The 17500-nt window shown below is 52.9% G+C and overlaps 1 protein-coding gene across 6 annotated transcripts in view; it reads left to right on the plus strand.

Moving 5' to 3' along the window:
* LOC129825522 (signal-induced proliferation-associated 1-like protein 1) overlaps positions 1 to 17500 on the plus strand; it is a 224658-nt gene that overhangs the window by 180934 nt on the left and 26224 nt on the right. For all 6 annotated transcript variants that reach the window (XR_008754897.1, XR_008754900.1, XR_008754896.1 and 3 more), the window contains exons 15-17: positions 1989 to 2273; positions 9049 to 9192; positions 9690 to 9823. Coding sequence is in view for 1 of the 6 variants with exons in the window: in XM_055885681.1 (XP_055741656.1) it covers positions 1989 to 2273; positions 9049 to 9192; positions 9690 to 9823 (563 nt within the window). In the remaining 5 variants the exon portion in view is untranslated. The remainder of the gene's footprint in view (positions 1 to 1988; positions 2274 to 9048; positions 9193 to 9689; positions 9824 to 17500) is intronic.

The raw sequence follows: 17500 nt of genomic DNA on the forward strand, positions 1-17500 counted from the left end.
TCCTCCCCCTGTCTCTTCCTCTCCCTGTCTCTTCCTCCTCCCCCTGTCTCTTCCTCTCCCTGTCTCTTCCTCCTCCTCTTCCTCCTCCCCCTGTCTCTTCCTCCTCCTCTTCCTCCTCTCCCTGTCTCTTCCTCTCCCTGTCTCTTCCTCCTCCTCTTCCTCCTCCCCCTGTCTCTTCCTCCCCCTGTCTCTTCCTCCCCCTGTCTCTTCCTCCCCCTGTCTCTTCCTCTCCCTGTCTCTTCCTCCCCCTGTCTCTTCCTCCCCCTGTCTCTTCCTCCCCCTGTCTCTTCCTCCCCCTGTCTCTTCCTCCCCCTCTCTCTTCCTCCCCCTGTCTCTTCCTCCCCCTGTCTCTTCCTCCCCCTCTCTCTTCCTCCCCCTCTCTCTTCCTCCCCCTCTCTCTTCCTTCCCCTCTCTCTTCCTTCCCCTCTCTCTTCCTCCCCCTCTCTCTTCCTCCCCCTCTCTCTTCCTCTCCCTGTCTCTTCCTCTCCCTGTCTCTTCCTCCCCCTCTCTCTTCCTCCCCCTCTCTCTTCCTCCCCCTCTCTCTTCCTCCCCCTCTCTCTTCCCTCTCTCTTCCTCCCCCTCTCTCTTCCTCCCCCTCTCTCTTCTCCCCCCTCTCTCTTCCTCCCCCCTCTCTCTTCCCCCCCCCTGTCTCTTCCTCCCCCTCTCTCTTCCTCCCCCTCTCTCTTCCTCTCTCTTCCTCCCCCTGTCTCTTCCTCCCCGCCTCTCTCTTCCTCCCCCCTCTCTCTTCCTCCCCCTGTCTCTTCCTCCCCCTGTCTCTTCCTCCCCCTCTCTCTTCCTCCCCCCCTCTCTCTTCCTCCCCCCCTGTCTCTTCCTCCTCCCCCTGTCTCTTCCTCCTCCCCCTGTCTCCTCCTCCTCCCCCTGTCTCTTCCTCCTCCCCCTGTCTCTTCCTCATCCCCCTGTCTCTTCCTCCTCCCACTGTCTCTTCCTCCTCCCCCTGTCTCTTCCTCCTCCCCCTGTCTCTTCCTCCCCCCCTGTCTCTTCCTCCCCCCCTGTCTCTTCCTCCCCCCTGTCTCTTCCTCCTCCCCCTGTCTCTTCCTCCTCCCCCTGTCTCTTCCTCCCCCCCCTGTCTCTTCCTCCCCCTGTCTCTTCCTCCCCCCTCTCTCTTCCTCCCCCCTCTCTCTTCTTCCCCCCCTGTCTCTTCCTCCCCCTCTCTCTTCTTCCCCCCCCTGTCTCTTCCTCCCCCTGTCTCTTCCTCCCCCCTGTCTCCTCCTCCTCCCCCTGTCTCCTTCTCCTCCCCCTGTCTCCTCCTCCTCCCCCTGTCTCCTTCTCCTCCCCCTGTCTCCTCCTCCTCCCCCTGTCTCTTCCTCCTCCCCCTGTCTCTTCCTCCCCCCCTGTCTCCTCCTCCTCCCCCTGTCTCCTCCTCCTCCCCTGTCTCTTCCTCCTCCTTCCCCTGTCTCTGTCTCTTCCTCCCCCCCTGTCTCTTCCTCCTCCCCCTGTCTCTTCCTCCCCCCTGTCTCTTCCTCCCCCCTGTCTCTTCCTCCCCCCTGTCTCTTCCTCCTCCCCCTGTCTCTTCCTCCTCCCCCTGTCTCTTCCTCCTCCCCCTGTCTCTTCCTCCTCCCCCTGTCTCTTCCTCCTCCCCCTGTCTCTTTCTCCTCCCCCTGTCTCTTCCTCCTCCCCCTGTCTCTTCCTCCACCCCCTGTCTCTTCCTCCTCCCCCTGTCTCTTCCTCCTCCCCCTGTCTCTTCCTCCTCCCCCTGTCTCTTCCTCCTCCCCCTGTCTCTTCCTCCTCCCCCTGTCTCTTCCTCCTCCCCCTGTCTCTTCCTCCCCCCCTGTCTCTTCCTCCTCCCCCTGTCTCTTCTCTCTTCCTCCTCCCCCTGTCTCTTCCGCTCTCTTCCTCCTCTCCCTCTCTCTTCCTCCTCCCCCTGTCTCTTCCTCCTCCCCCTGTCTCTTCCTCCTCCCCCTGTCTCTTCCTCCTCCCCCTGTCTCTTCCTCCCCCCCTGTCTCTTCCTCCCCCCTCTCTCTCTACAGAGGTTGCTCTGAGCTCTACCGTATCCCGGTGGTTGAGTATAAGGGGAGTGGTGAGAGTGGTTCGTTTGACTACAAGTTCCCGTTCCGCAACAAAGACAACAAGTGGCAGAGAACCTCCAGTAGCCCCCAGCAGTCCCTGACGGCCTCCCCCCAGCCGCACACCCCCAACCGGGCCATCAGCCTGGGGAGCTCTGGGGGGAAGACCCTGTCTGCTGAACGCCCAGAGAGAAACGCAGCTATACCACGCAGTGTTAGTAGTGATGGACGGCCACTGGATACCAAGAGGTAGGGGAGAGTTGGGGTAGAGGGGGAGGAAGGGGAGAGTTGGGGTAGAGGGAGAGGTAGGGGAGAGTTGGGGTAGAGGGAGAGGTAGGGGAGAGTTGGGGTAGAGGGAGAGGTAGGGGAGAGTTGGGGTAGAGGGAGAGGTAGGGGAGAGTTGGGGTAGAGGGAGAGGTAGGGGAGAGTTGGGGTAGAGGGAGAGGTAGGGGAGAGGTTGGGGTAGAGGGAGAGGGAGAGGTAGGGGTAGAGGGAGAGGTAGAGGAGAGTTGGGGTAGAGGGAGAGGTAGGGGTAGAGGGAGAGGTAGGGGTAGAGGAGAGAGGTAGGGGTAGAGGAGAGAGGTAGGGTAGAGGTAGAGAGGAGAGGTAGAGGGAGGAGGTAGGGGTAGAGGGAGAGGTAGGGGTAGAGGGAGAGGTAGGGGAGAGTTGGGGTAGAGGGAGAGGTAGGGGAGAGTAGGGGTAGAGGGAGAGGTAGGGGAGAGGTTAGGGGTAGAGGGAGAGTTGGGGTAGAGGGAGAGGTAGAGGGAGAGGTTGGGGTAGAGGGAGAGGTAGGGGTAGAGGGAGAGGTAGGGGTAGAGGGAGAGGGTAGGGGTAGAGGAGAGAGGTAGGGGTAGAGGGAGGAGGTAGGGGTAGAGGAGAGAGGTAGGGGTAGAGGGAGAGGTAGGGGTAGAGGGAGAGGTAGGGGTAGAGGGAGGAGGTAGGGGTAGAGGGAGAGGTAGGGGTAGAGGTTGAGGGAGGAGGTAGAGGAGAGGGGGTAGAGAGGAGGAGGTAGAGGAGGAGGTAGGGGTAGAGGGAGAGGTAGGGGTAGAGGGAGGAGGTAGAGGAGAGGTAGGGGTAGAGGAGGAGGTAGAGGGAGGAGGTAGTAGAGGTAGGGGTAGAGGAGGAGGAGTTGAGGAGGAGGAGAGGTAGGGAGAGGAGGTAGAGAGGAGGAGGTAGGGGAGAGGAGGAGGTAGAGGGAGAGGAGAGAGGTAGGAGGTAGAGAGGAGGAGGTAGGGGAGGAGGTTAGGGGTAGAGGAGAGAGGTAGAGAGAGGTAGGGGTAGAGGGAGAGGTAGGGGAGAGGAGGAGGTAGAGGGAGAGGTAGAGAGGAGGGGTAGAGGGAGAGGTAGGAGAGGTAGGGGTAGAGAGGAGGAGGTAGGGGAGAGGAGGGGTAGAGGGAGGAGGTAGGGGTAGAGGGAGGAGGTAGGGGTAGAGGAGAGAGGTAGGGGTAGAGGGAGAGTTGGGGTAGAGGTAGGGGTAGAGGGAGGAGGTAGAGGGAGAGGTAGGGGTAGAGGAGAGAGGTAGGGGGAGGAGGTAGGGGTAGAGGGAGGAGGTAGGGGTAGAGGGAGAGGTAGGGTAGAGGAGGAGGTAGGGGTAGAGGAGAGAGGTAGGGGTAGAGGGAGGAGGAGGGTAGAGGTAGGGGTAGAGGGAGGAGGTAGTAGAGGAGGAGGTAGGGTAGAGGAGAGAGGTAGGGGTAGAGGGAGGAGGTAGAGGGAGGAGGAGAGAGGTAGGGGTAGAGGGAGGAGGTAGGGGTAGAGGAGGAGGTAGAGGGAGAGGAGAGAGGTAGGGGTAGAGGGAGGAGGTAGGGGTAGAGGAGAGAGGTAGGGGTAGAGGGAGGAGGTAGGGGTAGGGAGGAGGTAGAGAGGTAGGGGTAGAGGAGAGAGGTAGGGAGAGGAGGAGGTAGAGGGAGGAGGTAGGAGGAGAGTTGGGGTAGAGGGAGAGGTAGGGAGAGGGGAGGTAGAGGAGGAGGTAGGGGAGAGGTTGGGGTAGAGGGAGAGGTAGGGGAGAGGTAGGGGTAGAGGAGAGAGGTAGGGGTAGAGGGAGGAGGTAGGGGTAGAGGGAGAGGTAGGGGTAGAGGGAGAGGTAGGGGTAGAGGAGGAGGTAGGGGTAGGGGTAGAGGAGGAGGTAGGGGTAGAGGAGAGAGGTAGGGGTAGAGGAGAGAGGTAGGGGTAGAGGAGAGAGGTAGGGGTAGAGGGAGAGGTAGGGGTAGAGGAGAGAGGTAGGGGTAGAGGGAGAGGTAGGGGTAGGGGTAGAGGGAGAGTAGGGGTAGAGGGAGGAGGTAGGGTAGAGGAGAGAGGTAGGGGTAGAGGAGAGAGGTAGGGGTAGAGGAGAGAGGTAGGGGTAGAGGGAGGAGGTAGGGGTAGAGGGAGAGGTAGAGGGAGGAGGTAGAGGGAGGAGGTAGGGGTAGAGGGAGGAGGTAGGGGTAGAGGGAGAGGTAGGGGTAGAGGGAGAGGTAGGGGTAGAGGGAGAGGTAGGGGTAGAGGGAGAGGTAGGGGTAGAGGGAGAGGTAGGGGTAGAGGGAGAGGTAGAGGGAGAGGTAGGGGTAGAGGAGGAGGTAGGGGAGGAGGTAGGGTAGAGGGAGAGGTAGGGGTAGAGGGAGGAGGTAGGGGTAGAGGGAGAGGTAGGGTAGAGGTAGGGGTAGAGGAGGAGGTAGGGTAGAGGTAGGGGTAGAGGAGAGAGGTAGGGGTAGAGGAGAGAGGTAGGGGTAGAGGGAGAGGTAGGGGAGAGGGAGAGGTAGGGGTAGAGGGAGGAGGTAGGGGTAGAGGGAGGAGGTAGGGGTAGAGGAGAGAGGTAGGGGTAGAGGGAGGAGGTAGGGGTAGAGGAGAGAGGTAGGGGTAGAGGGAGGAGGTAGGGGTAGAGGGAGAGGAGGGGTAGAGGGAGGAGGTAGGGGTAGAGGAGAGAGGTAGGGGTAGAGGAGAGAGGTAGGGGTAGAGGGAGGAGGTAGAGGGAGAGGTAGGGGTAGAGGAGAGGTAGGGGTAGAGGAGAGAGGTAGGGGTAGAGGGAGAGGTAGGGTAGAGGGAGAGGTAGGGGTAGAGGGAGAGGTAGGGGTAGAGGGAGGAGGTAGGGGTAGAGGGAGAGGTAGGGGAGAGGTAGGGTAGAGGAGGAGGTAGGGAGAGGAGGGGTAGAGGGAGGAGGTAGAGGAGGAGGGGTAGAGGGAGGAGGTAGGGGAGGAGGTAGGGTAGAGGGAGAGGTAGGGGAGGAGGTAGGGGTAGAGGGAGGAGGTAGGAGGAGGAGGTAGGGGTAGAGGAGAGGTAGGGGTAGAGGGAGAGGTAGGGGTAGAGGAGAGAGGTAGGGGTAGAGGGAGAGGTAGGGGTAGAGGGAGGAGGTAGGGGTAGAGGGAGGAGGTAGGGGAGGAGGAGAGAGGTAGGGGTAGAGGGAGAGGTAGAGGGTAGGGGTAGAGGGAGGAGGTAGGGGTAGAGGTAGGGGTAGAGGAGGAGGTAGGGGTAGAGGAGAGAGGTAGGGGTAGAGGGAGGAGGTAGGGGTAGAGGGAGAGGTAGAGGTAGGGGTAGGGTAGAGGAGAGGTAGGGGTAGAGGGAGGAGGTAGGGGTAGAGGGAGAGGTAGGGGTAGAGGGAGAGGTAGGGGTAGAGGGAGGAGGTAGGGGTAGAGGGGAGGTAGAGGGAGAGGTAGGGGTAGAGGAGAGAGGTAGGGGTAGAGGAGAGGTAGAGGGAGGAGGTAGGGGTAGAGGGAGGAGGTAGGGGAGAGGTAGGGGTAGAGGGAGAGGTTGGGGTAGAGGGAGAGGTAGGGGTAGAGGGAGAGGTAGGGGTAGAGGGAGAGGTAGGGGTAGAGGGAGAGGTAGGGGAGAGGTTGGGGTAGAGGGAGAGTTGGGGTAGAGGGAGAGGTAGGGGTAGAGGGAGAGGTAGGGGAGAGGTGGGGTAGAGGGAGAGTTGAGGTAGGGGTAGAGGGAGAGGTAGGGGTAGAGGGAGAGGTAGGGGTAGAGGGAGAGGTAGGGTAGAGGGAGAGGTAGGGGAGAGGTTGGGGTAGAGGGAGAGGTAGGGGTAGAGAGAGGTTGGGGTAGAGGGAGAGGTAGGGGTAGAGGGAGAGGTAGGGGAGAGGTTGGGGTAGAGGGAGAGTTGGGGTAGAGGGAGAGGTAGGGGTAGGGGTAGAGTAGGGGTAGAGGGAGAGGTAGGGGTAGAGGGAGAGGTAGGGGTAGAGGGAGAGGTAGGGGTAGAGGGAGAGGTAGGGGTAGAGGGAGAGGTAGGGGTAGAGGGAGAGGTAGGGGTAGAGGGAGAGGTAGGGGTAGAGGGAGAGGTAGGGGTAGAGGGAGAGGTAGGGGTAGAGGGAGAGGTAGGGGTAGAGGGAGAGGTAGGGGTAGAGGGAGAGGTAGGGGTAGAGGGAGAGGTAGGGGTAGAGGGAGAGGTAGGGGTAGAGGGAGAGGTAGGGGTAGAGGGAGAGGTAGGGGTAGAGGGAGAGGTAGGGGTAGAGGGAGAGGTGGGGTAGAGGGAGAGGTAGGGGAGCGAGGGAAAGGTAGGGGAGCGAGGGAAAGGTAGGGGAGAGGTAGGAGAGCGAGGGAAAGGTAGGGGAGAGGTAGGGTAGAGGTAGAGGGAGAGGCAGGAGGAAATAAAATATTCCTGCTTTGACAACATTAGATTTTTTCTTTCATGTCAATAAAGTTATTTTGAATTTGGGAGAGGGGGAAGGGTGAGAGGGTTAATGTCTTCTCTCTGTATCTCCAAATTATTTATGTAATGTTCCTTCTTCTCTGGTAACCCCCATCCAGAATGTCTCCGGGCAGTGAGAACTATGCTCTGGTCTCCTCTCTGGCTCTGGGTCTGGGTTAGAGGGTTTAATGTCTATTCTGTGTTATCTCATCCCCTCCAGAATGTCTCCAGGCAGTGAGAACTATGCTCTGGTCTCCTCTCTGGCACTGGGTCTGGGCTAGAGGGTTTAATGTCTATTCTGTGTTATCTCATCCCCTCCAGAATGTCTCCAGGCAGTGAGAACTATGCTCTGGTCTCCTCTCTGGCACTGGGTCTGGGTCAGGGTCTGGGTCTGGGTTAGGGTCTGGGTTAGGGTCTGGGTCAGGGTCTGGGTTAGGGTCTGGGCTAGAGGGTTTAATGTCTATTCTGTGTTATCTCATCCCCTCCAGAATGTCTCCAGGCAGTGAGAACTATGCTCTGGTCTCCTCTCTGGGTCTGGGTCTGGGTCTGGGTTAGGGTCTGGGTTAGAGGGTTTAATGTCTATTCTGTGTTATCTCACCCCCTCCAGAATGTCTCCAGGCAGTGAGAACTATGCTCTGGTCTCCTCTCTGGGTCTGGGTCTGGGTTAGGGTCTGGGTTAGAGGGTTTAATGTCTATTCTGTGTTATCTCACCCCCTCCAGAATGTCTCCAGGCAGTGAGAACTATGCTCTGGTCTCCTCTCTGGCACTGGGTCTGGGTTAGAGGGTTTAATGTCTATTCTGTGTTATCTCATCCCCTCCAGAATGTCTCCAGGCAGTGAGAACTATGCTCTGGTCTCCTCTCTGGGTCTGGGTCTGGGTCTGGGCTAGGGTCTGGGTCAGGGTCTGGGCTAGGGTCTGGGTTAGAGGGTTTAATGTCTATTCTGTGTTATCTCATCCCCTCCAGAATGTCTCCAGGCAGTGAGAACTATGCTCTGGTCTCCTCTCTGGCACTGGGTCTGGGCTAGGGTCAGGGTCTGGGCTAGGGTCAGGGCTAGGGTTAGGGTCTGGGCTAGGGTCTGGGTTAGAGGGTTTAATGTCTATTCTGTGTTATCTCATCCCCTCCAGAATGTCTCCAGGCAGTGAGAACTATGCTCTGGTCTCCTCTCTGGGTCTGGATCTGGGTTAGGGTCTGGGCTAGAGGGTTTAATGTCTATTCTGTGTTATCTCATCCCCTCCAGAATGTCTCCAGGCAGTGAGAACTATGCTCTGGTCTCCTCTCTGGCACTGGGTCTGGGCTAGGGTCAGGGTCTGGGCTAGGGTCAGGGCTAGGGTCTGGGCTAGGGTCTGGGTTAGAGGGTTTAATGTCTATTCTGTGTTATCTCATCCCCTCCAGAATGTCTCCAGGCAGTGAGAACTATGCTCTGGTCTCCTCTCTGGCACTGGGTCTGGGCTAGGGTCTGGGTTTGGGCTAGGGTCAGGGTCTGGGCTAGGGTCTGGGTCAGGGTCTGGGCTAGGGTCTGTGTTATCTCATCCCCTCCAGAATGTCTCCAGGCAGTGAGAACTATGCTCTGGTCTCATCTCTGGCACTGGGTCTGGGTCTGGGTTAGGGTTAGGGTCAGGGTCTGGGTCTGGGTCAGGGTCTGGGTCAGGGTCTGGGCTAGGGTCAGGGTCTGGGTCAGGGTCTGGGCTAGGGTCAGGGTCTGGGTCAGGGTCTGGGTTATCTCATCCCCTCCAGAATGTCTCCAGGCAGTGAGAACTATGCTCTGGTCTCCTCTCTGGCACTGGGTCTGGGCTAGAGGGTTTAATGTCTATTCTGTGTTATCTCATCCCCTCCAGAATGTCTCCAGGCAGTGAGAACTATGCTCTGGTCTCATCTCTGGCACTGGGTCAGGGTCAGGGTTGGGGCTAGGATCAGGGGTCAGGGTCTGGGCTAGGGTCTGTGTTATCTCATCCCCTCCAGAATGTCTCCAGGCAGTGAGAACTATGCTCTGGTCTCCTCTCTGGCACTGGGTCTGGGCTAGGGTCTGGGTTAGAGGGTTTAATGTCTATTCTGTGTTATCTCATCCCCTCCAGAATGTCTCCAGGCAGTGAGAACTATGCTCTGGTCTCATCTCTGGCACTGGGTCAGGGTCAGGGTCGGGGCTAGGATCAGGGGTCAGGGTCAGGATCAGGGCTAGGGTCAGGGTCTGGGCTAGAGTCTGGGTCAGGGTCTGGGCTAGGGTCAGGGTCTGGGCTAGGGTCTGGGTTTGGGCTAGGGTCAGGGTCTGGGCTAGAGTCTGGGTCAGGGTCTGGGCTAGGGTCTGGGTTTGGGCTAGGGTCAGGGTCTGGGTTAGGGTCAGGGTCTGGGCTAGAGTCTGGGTCAGGGTCTGGGCTAGGGTCTGGGTTAGAGGGTTTAATGTCTATTCTGTGTTATCTCACCCCCTCCAGAATGTCTCCGGGCAGTGAGAACTATGCTCTGGTCTCCTCTCTGGCTCTGGGCCGTTCTCCTCACAACCGCTCTTCCTCCTCCAACGTCTCCTGCTCCACTGACACCTCGCAGCACTGGAAGAGTCAGAAGTCCATGCCTGAGGGGTAAGAGACGGAGTGTGTTCATGGTCTGTAGCATCCGTAACACAACCCTTTATGTAATAGTTAAGGAAGATGTTGACATGGGAGATGATTGGAAAGGAATGAAGCACTATATCCAACAATGAGTTTTTTTTTTTCGTTTTTACCCCGTTTTGAAAACGCTGTGGTGCCTGTTGACCAGCTTGTGTCCGTTACAGAGAAGAGGAACGTCAAGTTCCTCACGGCTCTGTCCGTGAATTGCATTAGTCGCAAATGGCATCTTTATTCCCTACGTAGGGAATAGTTTGCCGTTTGGTACGTAGCCCATGAATTAGTTCATGCAGAGGAAGCAACTTCTGCCCACAACTCTTCTTTTTAATTTACTTTAATTGTCTTTATCTTTGTAATTATAATATGGCTAGCACATGTTGTGTTACTAGGAAATTACATATCTGACGTTATGTTCTGTGTTCATGTCGAACATTTTTATTAAATTGTGTGTGTGTGTGTGTGTGTTCTAGGTTTGGAGAACACAGACAACACTCCCCTCTGTCTACAGAGCGACAGGTGGTAGGAGAAGGCGGGGCTAGTGGCAAGTCCACACCTAATTGGCCGAGAGTGGAGGAAGGGGGCGGACCCGACAGAGGTTCTACAGGTGAGATTGACCAATGGGAAAGATATTTGCTAATATAGAAAGAAAAGAGTGCTTTATTCCTACTGCCAGATATACACATTGTTGTCTGCAGTGATGTCCAGACATACTATCAAACCACTGACAAGAAGCAGAGTGTTGGGCCATAGTGATGTCATAGTATAACAGAAAGATATTGGACCATAGTGATGGCATAGTATAACAGAAAGATATTGGACCATAGTGATGGCATAGTATAACAGAAAGATATTGGACCATAGTGATGGCATAGTATAACAGAAAGATATTGGACCATAGTGATGGCATAGTATAACAGAAAGATATTGGACCATAGTGATGTCATAGTATAACAGAAAGATATTGGACCATAGTGATGTCATAGTATAACAGAAAGATATTGGACCATAGTGATGGCATAGTATAACAGAAAGATATTGGACCATAGTGATGTCATAGTATAACAGAAAGATATTGGACCATAGTGATGTCATAGTATAACAGAAAGATATTGGACCATAGTGATGGCATAGTATAACAGAAAGATATTGGACCATAGTGATGGCATAGTATAACAGAAAGATATTGGGCCATAGTGATGTCATAGTATAACAGAAAGATATTGGACCATAGTGATGTCATAGTATAACAGAAAGATATTGGACCATAGTGATGTCATAGTATAACAGAAAGATATTGGACCATAGTGATGTCATAGTATAACAGAAAGATATTGGACCATAGCGATGTCATAGTATAACAGAAAGATATTGGACCATAGTGATGGCATAGTATAACAGAAAGATATTGGACCATAGTGATGTCATAGTATAACAGAAAGATATTGGGCCATAGTGATGTCATAGTATAACAGAAAGATATTGGGCCATAGTGATGTCATAGTATAACAGAAAGATATTGGACCATAGTGATGTCATAGTATAACAGAAAGATATTGGACCATAGTGATGGCATAGTATAACAGAAAGATATTGGACCATAGTGATGTCATAGTATAACAGAAAGATATTGGGCCATAGTGATGTCATAGTATAACAGAAAGATATTGGGCCATAGTGATGTCATAGTATAACAGAAAGATATTGGACCATAGTGATGTCATAGTATAACAGAAAGATATTGGACCATAGTGATGGCATAGTATAACAGAAAGATATTGGACCATAGTGATGTCATAGTATAACAGAAAGATATTGGACCATAGTGATGTCATAGTATAACAGAAAGATATTGGGCCATAGTGATGTCATAGTATAACAGAAAGATATTGGGCCATAGTGATGTCATAGTTTAACCTGTTGGGGATGGGGGCGCTGTTTAGACTATTTATGCTAATGTGGCTAATTTTTTAAACGGCTTCCCACAAAATCCTTGATCGTACAATATGCATATTATTATTATTATTGGATAGAAAACAGTCTATAGTTTCTATAGGAGTTGAAATTTTGTCTCTAAGTGGAACAGAGCCCATTCTACAGCAATTTCCCTGACATGGAGTCAGATTTGAGAAACGTTGGCCACTTTTCTGAAGTCATTTAAACGGGCACTGTCGTTGCTATGACTATACGGACACTTCTTACGTCTTCCCCTGGATGCCTTTACGTGATGACGATTCCAACGGGCTCGATTGCTCGTTCACAGGCCCTACAAATGAAAAAAACCTTTAGCTAGCAAGTCTTTTCTTGCTGCGTAACGCGCGTGGAAGACACCGACCCTCTCCTGTTCCAAGCGTTAGTTTAGCCTGTTATATTTCTCCGGTCATCTTTTCACTCGTTATAGGAGTTACAAACATCACAAAGTAGTTAATTTAAAGCGTTTTATAGCAATTTATATCCGTTTAGTGCGATTTTGGGACATTTATTTTTGCAACGATGTGAAAAGTTGGTCACGCTTTTCAGTTCATCCCGAACGTAGTTGACATTTCCACATGGCAAGAGGACAGCTTTCCACCAAAAGACGATTTCTCCCAAGAAAGGATCCTTTGCCCAAGATACTGATGGAAGAACAGCTCAAGGTAGGACATTTTTATTATGATAAATCGTGTTTCTGTCGAAACATTTTAGTGGCTTAGGACGCCATGTTTTTTGACGTAGCTTCGCTTGGCGCAAACTGTATTGAAAAGTAAGGATAAATTAAAAAATGTAATAACGCAATTGTATTAAGAATTAAATTGTCTATCAATCCCTGTCCACCCTATATTTTTTAGTCACGTTTATGAGTATTTATGTATAAGAGTAGATCACTGTCTAAGTGGCGCAAGGACGTTTTCTTTACCAGCTTGTCTACATTTCACATTGTCTAACCATGATTTTGGTGGCTAAATATAAACATTTTCGATCAAACTGTATATGCATGTTGTAATGTGATGTTACAGGAGTGTCATCGGAAGAATTCTGAGAAGGTTAGTGAAAAAATTAATATCTTTTGGCGATGTTGACTTTTATCGCTCACTTTGGCTAGAATCAATGCTGGGCTGCTAATTGCTATGTGCTAAGCTAATATAACGATTTATTGTGTTTTCGCTGTAAGACACTTAGAAAATCTGAAATATTGTCTGTATTCACAGGATCTGTGTCTTTCGATTCGTGTATGCTGTGTATTTTTACGAAATGTTTGATGATTAGTAGTTAGGTAAACACGTTGCTCATTGTAATTATTCTAGTCCATTTGTGATGGTGGGTGCAATTGTAAACTATGCCATCTACCTGAAATATGCACTTTTTTCTAACAAAACCTATCCCATACCATAAATATGTTATCAGACTGTCATCTAATGAGTTTTTTTGTTGGTTAGAGGCTATAAATATCTTAGTTTAGCCGAATTGGTGATGGCTACTGGTGTTGGTGGACAAATAAAAGATGGTGGAATATGCTAATGTGTTTTTAGGTAATAGATGTACATCTTTACATATTGTGTCTTCCCTGTAAAACATTTTAAAAATGGGAAATGTTGACTGGATTCATAAGATCTGTGTCTTTCATTAGCTGTATTGGACTTTAATGTGTGAAAGTTAAATATTTTAAAAAAATATTTTTTTTGAATTTCGCGGCACTGGTTTTTCAGTGGGGGGGGGGGGGGGAGTGCCGCTAGCGGCACGCTGATCCTAGACAGGATAACAGAAAGATATTGGACCATAGTGATGTCATAGTATAACAGAAAGATATTGGACCATAGAGATGTAACACACACACACCTACTCCGAAACATACACACACACCTACTCCTAAACACACACACACACACACCTACTCCTAAACACACACACACACCTACTCCAAAACACACACACACACACCTACTCCTAAACACACACACACACACACACACACACACACACACACACACACACACACACGCACACACCTACTCCTAAACACACACACACACACCTACTCCTAAACACACACACACACACCTACTCCTAAACACACACACACACACACACACGCCTACTCCTAAACACACACACACACACACCTACTCCTAAACACACACACACACCTACTCCTAAACACACACACACACACACCTACTCCTAAACACACACACCTACTCCTAAACACACACACACACACACACACACCTACTCCTAAACACACACACACACACACACACACCTACTCCTAAACACACACACACACACACACACACACACACACACACACACACACCTACTCCTAAACACACACACCTACTCCTAAACACACACACCTACTCCTAAACACACACACATACCTACTCCTTAACACACACACACACCTACTCCTAAACACACACACACCTACTCCTAAACACACACACACCTACTCCTAAACACACCATGAACACACTCCATCTCTTACGAGAGAGAGACTCTCTGTCACAAAGAAAGCATGGTTGTGTGGGTATCTGCTGCTGTGGGTGACAGTAGTTCCCATGGTTCTTCTTGTATGAAACGGCTGTTGGCTTTGACAGCACTGACACTCTTACTCATACTCTTCTTCCTCCTGTCAGAACACACACACACACACACACACACACACACACACACACACACACACACACACACACACACACACACACACACACACACACTTCTAAGAGCCACAGGTACTGTTAAAACCCCATTTTGAATGTCTCTTCAGCTATGTCAAATCAGATCCAACCCAGTCCAGTGTGACCCAGTCCAGTGTGACCCAGTCCAGTGTGACCCAGTCCAGTGTGACCCAGTCCAGTGTGACCCAGTCCAGTGTAACCCAGTCCAGTGTGACCCATTCCAGTGTGACCCAGTCCAGTATAACCCAGTCCAGTATAACCCAGTCCAGTATAACCCAACCCAGTCCAGTATAACCCAACCCAGTCCAGTATAACCCAACCCAGTCCAGTATAACCCAACCCAGTCCAGTATAACCCAGTCCAGTATAACCCAGCCCAGTATAACCCAGTCCAGTATAACCCAGTCCAGTCCAGTATAACCCAGTCCAGTGTGACCCAGTCCAGTATAACCCAGTCCAGTGTAACCCAGTCCAGTGTAACCCAGTCCAGTATGACCCAGTCCAGTGTGACCCAGTCCAGTGTGACCCAGTCCAGTATAACCCAGTCCAGTATAACCCAGTCCAGTGTGACCCAGTCCAGTATAACCCAGCCCAGTATGACCCAGTCCAGTGTGACCCAGTCCAGTGTGACCCAGTCCAGTGTGACCCAGTCCAGTGTGACCCAGTCCAGTGTAACCCAGTCCAGTATGACCCATCCCAGTTTAAAGCCACAGGAATCCTGTAAATCAGTTTTATATGTAATTGTAATTCTGAAGATTTCAGCCCAGTGCTGGCAGGTCCAGTTCAGCCAAGCATCACTTAATCTCTCTCATCCTCTTCTCTGACCTCTTGACCCCTCAATCTCTCTCATCCTCTTCTCTGACCTCTTGACCCCTCAATCTCTCTCATCCTCTTCTCTGACCTCTTGACCCCTCAATCTCTCTCATCCTCTTCTCTGACCTCTTGACCCCTCAATCTCTTCTGGTGACGTGTTCCCTCCTCTCCTCCATCCTGAAATAACATCAGTCATGGTCTCACCATACAGGGATGGAAACCATGGCCACACATACGGAGACACACGAAGACACAGACACACGGAGACACACACAGACACAGACACGGAGAGACACAGACACGGAGAGACACAGACACGGAGAGACACAGACACGGAGAGACACAGACACGGAGAGACACAGACACGGAGAGACACAGACACGGAGAGACACAGACACGGAGAGACACAGACACGGAGAGACACAGACACGGAGACACACAGACACGGAGACACACAGACACGGAGACACACAGACACGGAGACACACAGACACGGAGACACACAGACACGGAGACACACAGACACGGAGACACACAGACACGGAGAGACACAGACACGGAGAGACACAGACACGGAGAGACACAGACACGGAGAGACACAGACACGGAGAAACACAGACACGGAGAGACACAGACACGGAGAGACACAGACAGGGAGAGACACAGACACGGAGAGACACAGACAGACACGGAGACACACAGACACGGAGACACGGAGACACACAGACACGGAGACACACAGACAGACACGAAGACACAGACACACGGAGACACAGACACACGGAGACACACACAGACACAGACACGGAGAGACACAGACACGGAGAGGCACAGACACGGAGAGACACAGACACGGAGAGACACAGACACGGAGAGACACAGACACGGAGACACACAGACACGGAGAGACACAGACACGGAGAGACACAGACACGGAGACACACAGACACGGAGAGACACAGACACGGAGACACACAGACACGGAGACACACAGACACGGAGACACACAGACACGGAGACACACAGACACGGAGACACACAGACACGGAGACACACAGACACGGAGACACACAGACACGGAGACACACAGACACGGAGACACACAGACACGGAGACACACAGACACGGAGACACACACAGACACGGAGACACACACAGACACAGACACGGAGAGACACAGACACGGAGAGACACAGACACGGAGAGACACAGACACGGAGAGACACAGACACGGAGAGACACAGACACGGAGAGACACAGACACGGAGAGACACAGACACGGAGAGACACAGACACGGAGAGACACAGACACGGAGAGACACAGACACGGAGACACACAGACACGGAGACACACAGACACGGAGACACACAGACACGGAGACACACAGACACGGAGACACACAGACACGGAGACACACAGACAGACACGGAGACACACAGACGCGGAGACACACAGACAGACACGGAGACACACAGACGCACGGAGACACACAGACGCACGGAGACACACAGACAGACACGGAGACACACACGGAGACAGACACGGAGACACACACGGAGACACACACGGAGACACACACGGAGACACACACGGAGACACACACGGAGACACACACGGAGACACACACGGAGACACACACGGAGACACACACGGAGACACACAGACGCACGGAGACGCACACGGAGACACACAGACAGACACGGAGACACACAGACAGACACGGAGACACACAGACAGACAAGGAGACACACACGGAGACACACGGAGACACACAGACACGGAGACACACACGGAGACACACGGAGACACACAGACACGGAGACACACAGACACAGACACACACGGAGACACACACACAGACATAGACACGGAGACACACAGACGCACGGAGACACACAGACACACACGGAGACACACGGAGACACACACACAGACAGACACGGAGACACACGGAGACACACACACAGACAGACACGGAGACACACACGGAGACACACAGACAGACACGGAGACACACACGGAGACACACAGACAGACACGGAGACACACAGACGCACGGAGACACACGGAGACACACAGACAGACACGGAGACACACACGGAGACACACAGACACACGGAGACACACACGGAGACACACAGACACACGGAGACACACAGACACGGAGACACAGACACACGGAGACACAGACACAGACACGGAGACACAGACACGGAGACACACACAGACACACGGAGACACACACACACAGAGACACACACACACAGACACAGAGACACACACAGACACACGGAGACACAGACACGGAGACACACACACAGACACAGACACAGAGACACACAAACAGACACAGACACGGAGACACACACACGGAGGCACACACACACACGGAGGCACACACACACACGGAGGCACACACACACACGGAGGCACACACACACACGGAGGCACACACACACACGGAGGCACACACACACACGGAGGCACACACACACACGGAGGCACACACACACACGGAGGCACACACACACACACGGAGGCACACACACACACACGGAGGCACACACACACACACGGAGGCACACACACACACACGGAGGCACACACACACACGGAGGCACACACACACACGGAGACACACACACACACACGGAGACTCACACACAGACACAGACACAGACACACACACACACACGGAGACACACACACAGACACACACGGAGACACACAGACAGACACTGAGACACACACGGAGACACACAGACAGACACGGAGACACACAGACGCACGGAGACACACGGAGACACACAGAC

Source organism: Salvelinus fontinalis, chromosome 27 (genome assembly GCF_029448725.1).
Source record: "Salvelinus fontinalis isolate EN_2023a chromosome 27, ASM2944872v1, whole genome shotgun sequence".
NCBI classification, from domain to species: Eukaryota; Metazoa; Chordata; class Actinopteri; order Salmoniformes; family Salmonidae; genus Salvelinus; species Salvelinus fontinalis.